This window comes from Condylura cristata, unplaced genomic scaffold (genome assembly GCF_000260355.1).
Source record: "Condylura cristata isolate star-nosed mole 26May11 unplaced genomic scaffold, ConCri1.0 scaffold00027, whole genome shotgun sequence".
NCBI classification, from domain to species: Eukaryota; Metazoa; Chordata; class Mammalia; order Eulipotyphla; family Talpidae; genus Condylura; species Condylura cristata.
In genome coordinates, this window is record NW_004567128.1 from 28,480,531 (window position 1) to 28,493,388 (window position 12,858).

The 12,858-nt window shown below is 43.5% G+C and overlaps 1 protein-coding gene across 2 annotated transcripts in view; it reads right to left on the minus strand.

Moving 5' to 3' along the window:
- Nucleotides 1–12,858, minus strand: part of GPKOW (G patch domain and KOW motifs) — a 22,437-nt gene that overhangs the window by 3,406 nt on the left and 6,173 nt on the right. The window contains exons 2-5 of one of the 2 annotated variants that reach the window (XM_012730368.1): nt 3,866–4,344; nt 2,940–3,094; nt 2,710–2,834; nt 719–828 (exon numbers count right to left, since the gene is read on the minus strand). In XM_012730368.1, the coding sequence (XP_012585822.1) occupies nt 719–828; nt 2,710–2,834; nt 2,940–3,094; nt 3,866–4,041 (566 nt within the window). In that variant the 5' untranslated portion in view covers nt 4,042–4,344. Of the gene's footprint in view, nt 1–718; nt 829–2,709; nt 2,835–2,939; nt 3,095–3,865; nt 4,352–12,858 lie in introns of those variants that run through there. The other variant, XM_012730369.1, reaches the window with a different exon arrangement.

Consider the following 12,858-nt stretch of genomic DNA (forward strand, 5'->3'; position numbering starts at 1 on the left):
CCTCATGCACCATTTCTTACATTGTATCCACAGTGGGATCTGAGGCATATCCCTGTAACCAAATGTCCTAATACTCCCACAAGGGAAATCACATAGGTGGTCAGACCACACAGGAGAAACAGACTAAAAGATGCTCAATGTCAATTCAGGTCACATTTGGCTGCCAAATGGTTTCCAGAAAAAGTGTTTGCTTTTCAGGATTCTCTGGTGTTGAGAACTGCAGACAAGGGACTATAAAGCTAAGTGCTCATAGCAAATGTTTAGCTTGTACTGATTTGGGGCCAGGGCCAATTGTAAGTGCTTGATGTGAATACTTTCACTTAACTACCACAACAGACCTGGGAAGTCAGTACTGTGACTGTCTCTATTTTTCAGGTGAGAAAGCTGATGCCCCAAGGGGCAATCCTCATGGACACAAAGTTTCAGAGGGAAAAGTGGAGGCTGAAACAGCAGTGGAAGGGGTTATGGAATTCCTCAGGGTAGCACAGTCACGTGCAGCTCAATGACGGATGTATTTCAGGAAGCACACTGTGCAACTGTCATGGGATTATGCAGACCCTGCTGACTGCCCATCCAAGCTGCAGGGTGGAGCCCACTGGGAGCACTGGGCTCAAACGTCCTCAATGAGCCCACTCCCTGGCTGGATGGTTCTGCATTCGAGGTGACCATCTGCTGTTCACCCCATCTGCTGTTCCCTTGCCCTTACCCCAGGACTCACTGATTGAAGGTGCGGCCGATGCCCTCGCCAGGTTTCCAGCCCATACCCCGCAGCATGGCGAGCCCATAGGCCTCCACAGGGACGGCCTCATAATCAGCCTCCTCTGGCATCTAGGGTTCAGGCAGAGGAAGGAAGTCAGCCTTGGTTTACACCGCGCCCTGTGCAGTACACTTGCTATAGCCCACTTGCTGCTTTTCCAGTGAGCTCAAGGGTGAGTTTTGCCATCGCTCACTTTCCTCCTCCACGTTCAGTCCTTCAGAAAATATTTCTCAAGCACCTATTTGTGCCAGGTACTGGTCGAGGTGCTGGTGATAAAGCAGGAAACAAAACAAACCAAAAACCCTTATCTTATTGGGCTTATGTTCTAGTTATCAAGAAACACAATAAATACTTAAGATGTGATGTGTTAGGTGACAGTACATCATACGAAGAAAATAAGGGGATGTAGAGGGACAAAGTAGGGGGTATCACTGAGCTGATATCTGGGCTGAGACCAGAATGAGATGACAGAGAGAGACATGAGGTTATGAGTGAAGTGCTCCAAGCAGAAAAAAACCACAAGAACAAAGGTCCTGAGGCAGGACAAGAGCCCAAGGAAGAGTATTGTGGAAGTCAACTTGACTGAAATAGAGATGCAGAGGCAGAAAGGGGTGGTAAGAGATTACTCAGGAGAGCTGAGCAGGAACCATGAGAGGTGGCAGCTCAATGGGAGGCCAGTGAGGAAGTTAGTGGAAAAGTCCAGAGAGATGCTGTGGCTCAGACCAGGGTGGTGCTAGTGGTGATGGCGAGAAGTCAGGTTCTTGATGTATTTTGAAAAAGGATATGATAGAATTTTGCTGACAGATTGTATGTGTGTATAAAATAAAGCAGAGAATCAAGGATAACTTGAAGGCTTTTAAGCTGAGTAAGAAGAAGGGATAGAACTGGGATCAATTAAGTTGTTGAAGGCTTTGAGAAGAGAGAAATTATAGAAATAAGGCTGAAGCCAAAACAGGACAATGTGAGAATTTTTTAAAAAACTAAAAAATATATATTTCAAGATAAAGAAACCTGAGGATATCTGAAAGCTGAAAAGTGGATGGTCTGGGATCATAGGAGAACTAGGCCTCAAAGAAGCTTTGCAAAAAAAAAAAAAAAAAATTGTGACAAAGGAGTAAACAGGAGGGTCCATGGGTATGAAAGACAGTTACTTCTGTATGCATAATCCATACTGCCTTCCATCACTACTCCCTCAATTCTTTCATTTTTCAACTCCCTCAATTTTTTATATCCACTCCAGACACACCACAAGTTGCCTCACCAATGGACACAAACCACACTGATTTCCTGCAACCATGCCATTGCATTGCTGCCATTAGGAGTGCCCACTCTGCTCTTCCTCCTCTCACTAAACCCTATTTGCCCTTCCGCATGTCATTCCTACCACTCTGGCCTAAGTCTCCATCATCTCTAGCCTGGACTACTAGTTTTTGGGCTTCCATCTTCACTTATTAGTGTGTTCTGCTTATAGCAGCCAGAAAGGGCCTGTCAACTCATAAATCTTAAGTTTTAAGTCTTCTCTGTTTAGAGCCTTTCTATGGCTCTTATCTCATTGAAAAAAAAAAAAAAAAAAACAAAAGCCAAAATTCTCACTATGGCCCATAAGACCTGCCTGTCTTGACTCCTCCAGGTTTTGACCTGCCCTAACCTCCCGACTCATTCCATTCCAGTTACAGGGTCTCCTAGGTGTTCCCTCAAGCATTCCAGGCAGTCTATCTTCAGGGTCTTTACATTTCTTGTTCCATTTGCTCCTCATGTCATTTACATAATCCCAGAATCCAAGTACTTTTCACACCTCAGTATCTGGATTCATTTGTTAATGCTTCCAAAAAGAATGGAAGAATGGATAGGCAGCAGGCCTCTAGACACACAGACTTTCCCTGCTATGCACAGGAAGGCAAGTCTGGCAGGAGGGGCTGGGGCAGGAGGGGGGGAATCAGGAGCCAGCTCACTGTCTCAGCCCGGGGTTCGCTGTCTGCCCTTTCCCCGATGGGGGTGCCTCCTTTCTGGATCATGGGGATAGCGAGCGTGGGGTCGACACCCGCATTCTCTCTCTCCTCCAGAGACTTCTTGGATTCTAAGGAAGAATGGGAGGGTGCAATGAGGTTCCACCCTATCCTTCCACCTTCCTCCCCTTCTTCCTTCACTAGAGCAAAGCAAAGTGGGGAAGGAGGGCACTCACCCTCAATGAGCTCTTTCACAGCTTGAGACAAAACCCCATCCATTGAGATTTCAGTGTTTGTGGCTGGCCCAGGGGGCTGGGCCAGTGGTTGTCTGCGATGGCCATTCTGGATCAAAGGGATCACGAGTTCCTTAGGGGCTTCTGAGGGTTTCACACTGATGTGGACACAAAGGGGTAAAGTTGGAAGAGAAGCATGATCAGTGGGTTCTAAACCATACCCCTTCATTCAGAAAAGCACAAGGGGAAAGCTCACCCTGAGCCCCAAGGCCCAAGCCCTCACTCTCTGATTTGGCTCTCCTGTTGTCTATGTTGGTGCCTTGTTGGTGCCTCGGATGGTATGAGTGTACCTCCTACACACATACACCGACTCTTTAAAAATTAGAGCCTTGAGGAATCAGTCCTCAGTTCTGGACCATCTGTTCATCTCAAGACCCACTTTCAAGGCTTCCACAATGACCCACAAATCACTATCTTCAGCCGAGATTCTCTCCCCAGCTTCAGGCTTTAGATCAGCCTCCTCGGTGATCTCAGACACTTTCCCAATTAAGCTGATGATGGCTTCCCCCAACCTGAATCTGCAACTCCACCCGAGATCCCCATACCCGTGAAGCCCCCGAGCTTCGGTTGAGACACTAGTGGTCCTGTCATTCTCCCCTCCTTTCCTTCTCTCCAGAATGCACACAGGTCAAGGTTCCCAAGTCCTAAAGACACTCCCACAGGAATACATCCTTTCAATTCCCACGGTCACGAGGCCCAAATTCCCCAGCTCGCCTACAAACTGCCCCCTTCTCGCCTCGACAAATTTTCTCAGGCTGTACTTCAAGCTTTCCAGGCCACTGTCACCAAGAGAATCAACTCAGATTCCACTCTCCTGCTTGCGCCTACCGCACCGATTTCCGGGGGATCCGGGGAACCCGGCACTTTACCTTTGCAGCTCCTTTCCTTCCACGGTCTTCAAGTAATCCTTCTCCTCCGGAACCACATCCGCGCCGTCTCCGGTGTCCGCCAGCCGCCTCCGGGCCGCCGTGCGACTGAAACTGAATGAAATCGGAGCCGCGGACATCGCAGCGGGCCGCAAAACATCCTCTTCTGCGTCCGCCATCTTACCCTTCCAGGGCCGAGGCGCGGCTTGCTGGGAAGTAGAGTTTGGGCTTCGTTTGCGGAGGGCCGGAAGATAAGTTCTAAAACTACCTTTCCCATGAAACACTGCGGCATCGGCAGGCGGAGGCGACTATGCGACCGTGGGAAGTAACGGTCACGTTTCACTACATTTGAGCAAGTCGCGCCAAGCATACAGGGAAATGTAGTTCTTCAGAGAACGTGGCTTCATTCTTGCCGGGCACCCATTCCTTCCTGTAGGCGTTTGATTTACTGATCACCTACCGTATGCATCTTATGTGTCCTACTGTAAAAGAAGTCATTAAGAAAAAAAAAATCCGTGAGTGCCAGTTGTGTATAATAACAAATAACAGACATGTACACAATGTCTTACAATGCCAGATTTAATACTCTACAAGCTCTGGATTCAAATAGTAGTAAAATAGCCCTTTTCTCTAGAGGCTCCTAGTCCAGTGGGGGAACAACGGCAAACAGATTTTTTTTTGTTGTTGTTGTTGCAATTTTGTGTTTTACTTTAATTCTTTGGGTATCTTACTTAAAGATTATATTAACAGCGGGCGTTCCCTGGTGGCTCAGAGGGATAAATCACAGCACTAAGAAGCTAAAGCCACTTGAGCATTCATTCGACCCCCACCCCGAGGTGATCTACATGGCGCAACAGACCTCTCCTGACCCGCCCGCTGCTCCCCTCAGCAGTGTACTTCGTCGATCTGCCTGTTTTGCTCGCCACTCTGTCTCTGGTGAATCCTCTCACCACACCTGCACCCCTGGCCTGTACCCCAGTTCTGTATGTATAAATAAATAAATCTCTTAAAAATATAGTAACACATTTTCAAACATAAGAGTTGGTACCACACCTGTCTATTCTGTGCCTCAATAACTAATTGTTAGTGATTAATTCAATATTCTTTCCATATATTGTGTATGTGAAAGTAAATATATATACACATACACCTTTATAATAGTCATAATAATCACACAATCTTGGCAATTATATATACACATACATATATAATCCTATATAACCAAAATACAGCTATTTCTAACAAGACATGAACTATGTCTTGGTAAATGCTATAATATTATCTAATAGCCACTCTATATTAAAATACCAAAGACAATTATTCCCCAAACATCTGTTTTCTTAGACGAGTTATAATTTATCATTCAAACAGGATATGTTTTAAAATTAATTTACATATGGCAGAATATACACCTGTTGTGCATAGCTCTGTGGATTTTTACAGACATATGCCTAAGTAATTGCCATCCAGAATACATTCAATTATGCTGAATGTATACAACAGGTATAATAAGGACTGGTTGCTTTCTTGTGCGTATATTAAAATTCCATCTTTTTGGCAAGAAGATTGTGAATGATATTTTATCAGAAACTTATTTCTGCACAAACAAATATTTTAAAATTTGTAAATTTAATATTTAACATATAATTTAAATGTTAAATAAAATCTAACTATTAATATGCTGTGGGTCAGTCTTACAATTTCAAAAGATTAATGAAATGAAGAAAAGAAAGTAAATAAATGATACCACATCCAACTAAAAAGTTTTTGTAAGCAAAAGAAACTACCACAAACACTAAAAGAAAACCAATTGACTGGGAGAAGAAATTATGGCTTAATATCCAAAATATATAAAGAACTCATACATACAACCCAATCAAAAAATAGGCAAACATTTGAATAAACACTTTTCCTTTTAAAGATTTATTTATTTATGCATACAGAACTGCGGTACAGGCCAGAGGTGCAGGGGTGGTGAGAGGATTCACCAGAGACAGAGTGGGGAGCAGGACAGGCCGACTGACAAGTCCACTGCTGAGGGAAGTAGCCGGCCGGTCAGGAGAGGTCTGCTGCGCCATGTGGGTCACCTCCGGGGCGGGGATCAAACTCATGCAGAAGTGGCTTTAGCTTCTCAGTGCTGTGCTTTAACCCGCTGTGCCACCAGAGAGGGCCCAACACTTTCTTTTTTTAAAGATTTATTTATTTTTGCATGCAGAACTGGGGTACAGGCCAGAGGTGCAGGGGCAGCGAGAGGCTTCACCAGAGACAGAGTGGGGAGCAGAACAGGCAGATCTACTGAAACACATTGCTGAGAGGAGCAATGGGCAGGACAGGGGAGGTCTGCAGCCCTATATGGGTAACCACCCTGATGGGGGGGATTGAACTTGTGCTGCAGTGACTGCAGATAGGTTCATAGTGCAGGGCTTTAACCCCTTGCACCACCAGGGAGGGCCCTAATCACATATTCTCAGGGAGTTGATGACATTCTGTCTTTTTACTACTGACAGACACATGGCCTGGGAGGCAAAATGACTAAAGTGATATTCACATCCTGAAGCAGTCGCCTGAGGCAGTGTGCATAACACAGGATTACAGAGACTGGGGCAGAGTTCCCTGAGAGTCTTGCCTCCGCTGGTATTTCACACCTGGTCTCTGACTCATTTCTGAATGTACTATAGAGATCACACCAAGCCACTCAGGTCCTGATGCAAAACTTTGTGGTGAAAACACAATGATAGAAAAAAAAATTCTCCTCTATAGTTCATCCTGAAAACAAAATTGGGACTTTCTGTTTACATACATTGAGAAAAGAATCTGTTTGTCATGTGGTGAAGGAAGGCTATCGGAAAGTTTTGCAGACACAATCATTGATTCTTCTGTTCATTCAACCCACATTAATTGAGCATCTACTCTGTTCTGCTACAGGCCCTGCCCACACATGGGATGTTGAGAAACGCAGTGATTACAGGTGTGGTTAAGACTCCAGTCACACAAGGCTGTGAGGCGTGCTTGAGAGAACAGAAGGGGATTAAAGTTACGTGGTACTACTTCGAAGAAGGGCTAAAATTGCAAAAGCATTCTTAAAGATGGCAGGAGCTGAAGTTAAAGTGGTGGGTAGAGACGAGGTCATGGCTGGCAGGGTATACAAGGCTTAGGAGTGTCTGTTTGAGTCGTGAAAAGATTAGGTGACATGATAACATGTATTTTTTTTAAAGATTTATTTATTTATGCATACAGAACTGGGGTACAGGCCAGAGATGCGGAGGGTGAGAGAATTCACCAGAAACAGAGTGGGGAGCAGAACAGACCGACGGACAAAGTACACTAATGAGGGGAGCAGTGGGCGGGTCAGGAGATGTCTGTCACGCCATGTGGTCACCTCCGGGGCAGGGGGGCGTCGAACTCATGCTGAAGTGGCTTTAACTTCTCAGTGCTGTGCTTTAACCCGCTGCGCCACCAGGGAGGGCCCAATAGCATGTGTTTTTAAAAATATATATATGAAAGATATGGTGCCCATGTACTCAAAACACAAAGAACTGCCGATCAGTAACAATAACAGGCCGGCAACCCTCAGCTGAGAAAATGGACAAAGGATATGATGAGGGGATTCACAAAGTGGGAAATATAAATAGCCATTAAGCATACATAAAGATTCTCAGCATTGCTAATAAGCAGAACAATGCAAATAAATCAACAGTGAAATACTGTTCTTCAGTTAAGTCAATGGGAAATATCAAAAGTGAAAACAGCAAATAGGGCCCTCCCTGGTGGCACAAAAAAATTAAATCTCAGCACCTTGAAGCTATAAGCAGCCACAGTAGCACAGCCAGGGAGCTGACTCACATGGCCCAGCAGACCTCTCCTGTCTCACCTGCTGTTCCCCTCAGCAGTGTATTTCAGTCAATCCACCTGTTCTGTTCCCCACTCTGTCTCTGGTGAATCCTCTCACTCCCCACACCTTTGGCCTGTATTCCAGCTCTTGCATGCATGCATAAATAAATATTTCTTAAAAAGAAAACAGCAAACACATCTATGGTAGGTCCTTAGATGAGTGTATTGCCAATCACCCATCTAAGCACTCATTTAGTCCTTCAAAGGACATGATGAATAGTAACTAATTTAAAATTCATTTTACTGGGCCCTCCCTGGTGGTGTAGCGGGTTAAAGCACAGCACTGAGAATCTGAAGCCGCTTCCGCATGAGTTCGATTCCCGCCTGCCCCAGGGGTGACCACATGGCGTGGCAGGCCTCTCCTGACCCGCCCGCTGCTCCCCTCAGCAGTGCACTTCCTCGATCTGCCTGTTCTGCTCCCCACTCTGTCTCTGGTGAAGCCCTTCGCCACCCCTGCACCTCTGGCCTGTACCCCAGTTCTGTATGCATAAATAAATGAATCTTTAAAAAAAATCCCATTTAATTTTAACTGGAGAAATTGATAGATTGATTCTAAAATTCATATGGAAATTCAAGTAACCCAGAATAACCAAAACAATTTTGACAAAGGAAAACAAACAGCAACCTTGTCAAGATAGTGTGGTACCAGCATGACGGTGGATCAGTGAATCAAATTAAGACGCTGAAGTTAGGGCCCTCCCTGGTGGCACAAGGGGTTAAAGCACAGCACTATGAAGCTATCCGAAGCCACTGCAGCACTTGAATTCGCTGAATTCTATCCCCCATCAGAGAGGTGATCCACATGGCACGGCAGAACTCTCCTGACCCACCCACTGCTCCCCTCAGCAGTGTGTTTCAGTAGATCTGCCTTTTCTGCTCCCTGCTCTGTCTCTGGTGAAGCCTCTCACCTCCCTCACTACTGGCCTATACCCCAGTTCTTGTATGCATAAATAAACAAATCTTTTTTAAATTTTTTTATAACAGTTCATTTTTTACATCATTTTGTACATTTTTTTTCCATCTCAATTGTAATCCCCGCGGGTTTCCCATCACCAAGTCACCCGTGTGCCATCACCATAATCCCGTGCACTTCCCTCCCCACCCCCCGTTTTTGGTCCCATTCCCCACTCCAACCCACAAAATGTCTCTGGTATATGGTTGTTCATTATTCTTGTTATTTTCTTGCCTGGTCCATTATACTCCTGCTATGAGTGAAACCATCTGGTATTTTTCTTTCTCTTTCTGGCTTATCTCACTAAGAATGATCTTTTCCAGCTCCAAGTTGCTGCAAAAGACATGTGTTTCTCTTTTTTGGTTGCTGAGTAATATTCCATTGTATATATGTACCACATCTTTTTAATCCAGTCATCTGCTTTTGGGCATTTGGGCTGCTTCCATGTTTTTCCAATGGTAAACAAAGCAGCAATAAACATGGGGGTGCAGGTATCTTTTTGAATCAGTGTTTTTGTGTCTTTTGGGTAGATACCTAGGAGTGGGATTGCTGGGTCTTAGGGAAGCTCCATGTTTAGCAGTTTGAGGAAACTCTAAACAGTTTTCCAAAGTGGTTGTACTAGTTTGCATTTCCACCAGCAGTGTAGGAGAGTTCCTTTTTCTCCATATCCTCGCCAACATTTGTTGTTGCTAGTTGTAATAAACAAATCTTTTTAAAAAAGAAATTCAATGTCTATTATTGATATTATAGTTTTTTTCAACAAATGGTGCTAACACAACTAGACATCCATATACAAAATAAGTTGAATTCCCTTCACACAAAAATTAACTCAAAATGGGTCATAAACCTAAAATAAAACTATTGAAACTCTTAGAATACATAGAGTAAACTTACATCTTAGGTTAGGAAGTGTTTTGTTAGATAAGGCATCTAAAATAAAAGGAACTGTAGGGGAGGGGAAATTTCCCTTCTAGGTTCTATGGCTTGTCTAATTAGTTAAACTGACATGGAACAGATGAACACAGCCACAAAAATATTAAATTCAAGGACAAGTTATAAAAAAAAAAGCATAGGGCTTCAGAGGAGAGGAGGGTAATTCATAGAAACCTAAGAAGAGATGTTTGGCAATTAGATGCATGTATTGACATGCAGATAAAAAGTTATCTCTGGGGCCTTCCCTGGTGGCACAACGGGTTAGGACACAGTGCTGCAAGCTAGCCACAGCTACCTCAATGCGAGTTTGATCCCCAGGCCTCCCCCCAGGTGACCTATAGCACGGCAGACCTCTCCTGATCTGCCCACTGCTCCCCTCAGCAGTGCACTTTGTCGATCTGCCTGTTCTGCTCCCCACTCTGTCTCTAATGAAACCTCTCACTGTCCCTGCACCTCTGGCTTGTACCCCAATTCTGTATGCATAAATAAATAAAATCCTTTTTAAAAATGTTATCTCTGGGGCCTCCCTGGTGAAGGGGGTTAAATCAGCACTGTGAAGCTATCACAGCCACTGCCTGCACAAGTTCCATCCCTGGCCAGGGAGGTGACCACCTGGCATGGCAGACCTCTCCTGTCTCACCTGCTGCTTTCCTCAGCAGTGTATTTCAGTGGATCTGCTTGCTTTGCTCCTCACTCTGTCTCTGGTGAATCCTCTCATGCTCCTGCACCTCTGGCCTGTACCCAAGTTTTTGTATGCATAAATCTTTAAAAAAAGTTATCTAGGCTTTCCCTGGTGGCGCAGTGGGTTAAAGAACCGCACTAAGAAGTTAAAGCCACTTCAGCAAGAGTTCAATCCCCACCCCAGGAGGTGACCACATGGTGTGGCAGACCTCTCCTGACCCACCGTTGCTCCCCTCAGCAGTGTGCTTTGTTGATCTGCCTGTTTTGCTCCCTGCTCCGTCTCTGGTGAAGCCTCTCACCACCACTGTTCCTGTGGCCTGTACCCCAGTTCTGTATGCATAAATAAAGAAATCTTTAAAAAAAATTATCTCTGGGCCCTCCTTTGTGACTCAATAGGTAAGGACTCAGCACTGCATGTTAGCCACAGCCGCTTCACTGCAAGTTCCATCCCCAGCCCCGGAGGTGATCCACTGGGGCAGCAGACCTCTCCTTACCCTCCTGCTGCTCCCCTCAGCAGTGTGCTTCGTGGATCAGCCTGTTCTGTTCCCCACTCTGTCTCTGGTGAATCCTCTCACCACCCCTGTACCTCTGGCTTGTACCTCAGTTCTGAATGCATAAATAAATAAATATTTTTTAAAAGTTATCTGTGGTAATAGAGTGCTTTCTAGACCAGGATACTACCTAAATTATTTAATAATTCAGATTACCTAAATTATTTAAGTAACCAAGGGATAGGTAAATTTTTTTTCTTGAATTTGCTGAATCTTTATTGTCTTCCCTTCAAAATAATCTGCATGTCAAAGTGGCACATTTTGGGGTAATCTATTCTGCTCCCCTTCACAACAACAACAAAATACCAAGATAAATTGGACTTCATTAACACTTAAAAAATGTTGTGCTTCCTGCTGGTAGGAATGCAAAATAGTACAACCACTATGGAAAACTGGAGGTTTCTCAAGCTGCTAAGCATGGAGCTTCCATAGGATCCAGTAATCCCACTCCTAGGTATTTATCTAAAAGACACAAAAACACTGATTCAAAAAGACACCTGCACTTCCATGTTTATTGCTGCTTTATTTACAATTGGAAAGTCATGGAAACAACCCAAATGCCCAAAAGTAGATGACTAAATTAAAAAGATGTGGTACACAGGCAAGAAAATAATAATAATAATAATGAACAGCTATATACCAGAGACATTTTATGGGGGTGTAGTGGGGAATTGGATCAAAAACAGTGCGGGGAGGGAAATGCACTGGACTATGGTGATGGCACATGGGTGATTTGGTGATAGTAAGCCCACAGGGATTACAATTGAAATGGAAAATGCACAAAATAATGTAAAAATAAACTATTATATTATTTAAAAAGAAAGTTGTGGTATATATACACAATGGAATATTACTCAGCAACCAAAAAACAAACAAACACATATATTTTGCAGCCACTTGGATGGAGCTGGAAGGGATCATGCTTTGTGAAATAAGCCAGAAAGAAAAGGAAAAATACTGGATGGTTTCACTCATAGCAGGAGTATAAAGGACCGGTGAAAAAATAATAATAATGAACAACTATATACCAGAGACATTTTGCGGGGGTGGAGTGGGGAATGGGATCAAAAACGATGGGGAGAGGGAAGTGCACTAGACTATGGTGATGGCACATGGGTGATTTGGTGATGAGAAGCCCACAGGAGTTACACTGAGATGGAAAAAGGCACAAAATTATGTAAAAATAAACAATTGTGTTATTTTAAAAAAGGAAACAAATTGCAACACTTTCATTACAGCCTGGATGAATCTCAAGGACATTATGCTAAGTGAAATAAACCAGTGACAAAAAGACAAATATTGTATAAGTTCTAAGGGTAGCCAGATACTTTTAAAAACATAATTTTTATTTATTTTTAAATATTTTTTTCTTTTAATTGTAGTAACCAGATTCTCAGGGACAGAAAGGAGAATGGTGGTTGTCAGGGGCTAGGAAGAAGGAGGAGTAGAGAGTGCTTATGGGTGGAGAATTCAGATTTTCATGATGAAAATTGTGGAGATTTTTTTCCCATAACAGTGTGAATATACTTAGCACTATTGACCTGTAGACTTAAAAATGGTTGTTATGGTAAAAAAAAGGTTAAAGAATTTGTCCAAGTCATAAAAAAAAATGTTGTGCCTCACAACACTTATGATAAGGGACTGATAATAAAATCTACAACAAGCTTTCAAAACTCAACAAAAACAAAGTAAACAACCCAGTCAAAAAATGGGAAGAGGAGCTAAAAGGACACTTCTACAAAAAGGAAATGCAAATGGCCAACAAGCATGTGAAAAAATGTTCACTTTTTTAAAATTTATTTTATTTATTTATTTATTTTAATTTTTTTAATTTATTTTTTTTATTACAAAGTTTATTTTTACATCATTTTGCACATATTTTTTTTCCATCTTGATTGTAATCCCCGCGGGTTTCCCATCACCAAATCACCCCTGTGCCACCACCATAGTCCCGTGCATTTCCCTCCCTTCCCACCCCCCTGTTTTTG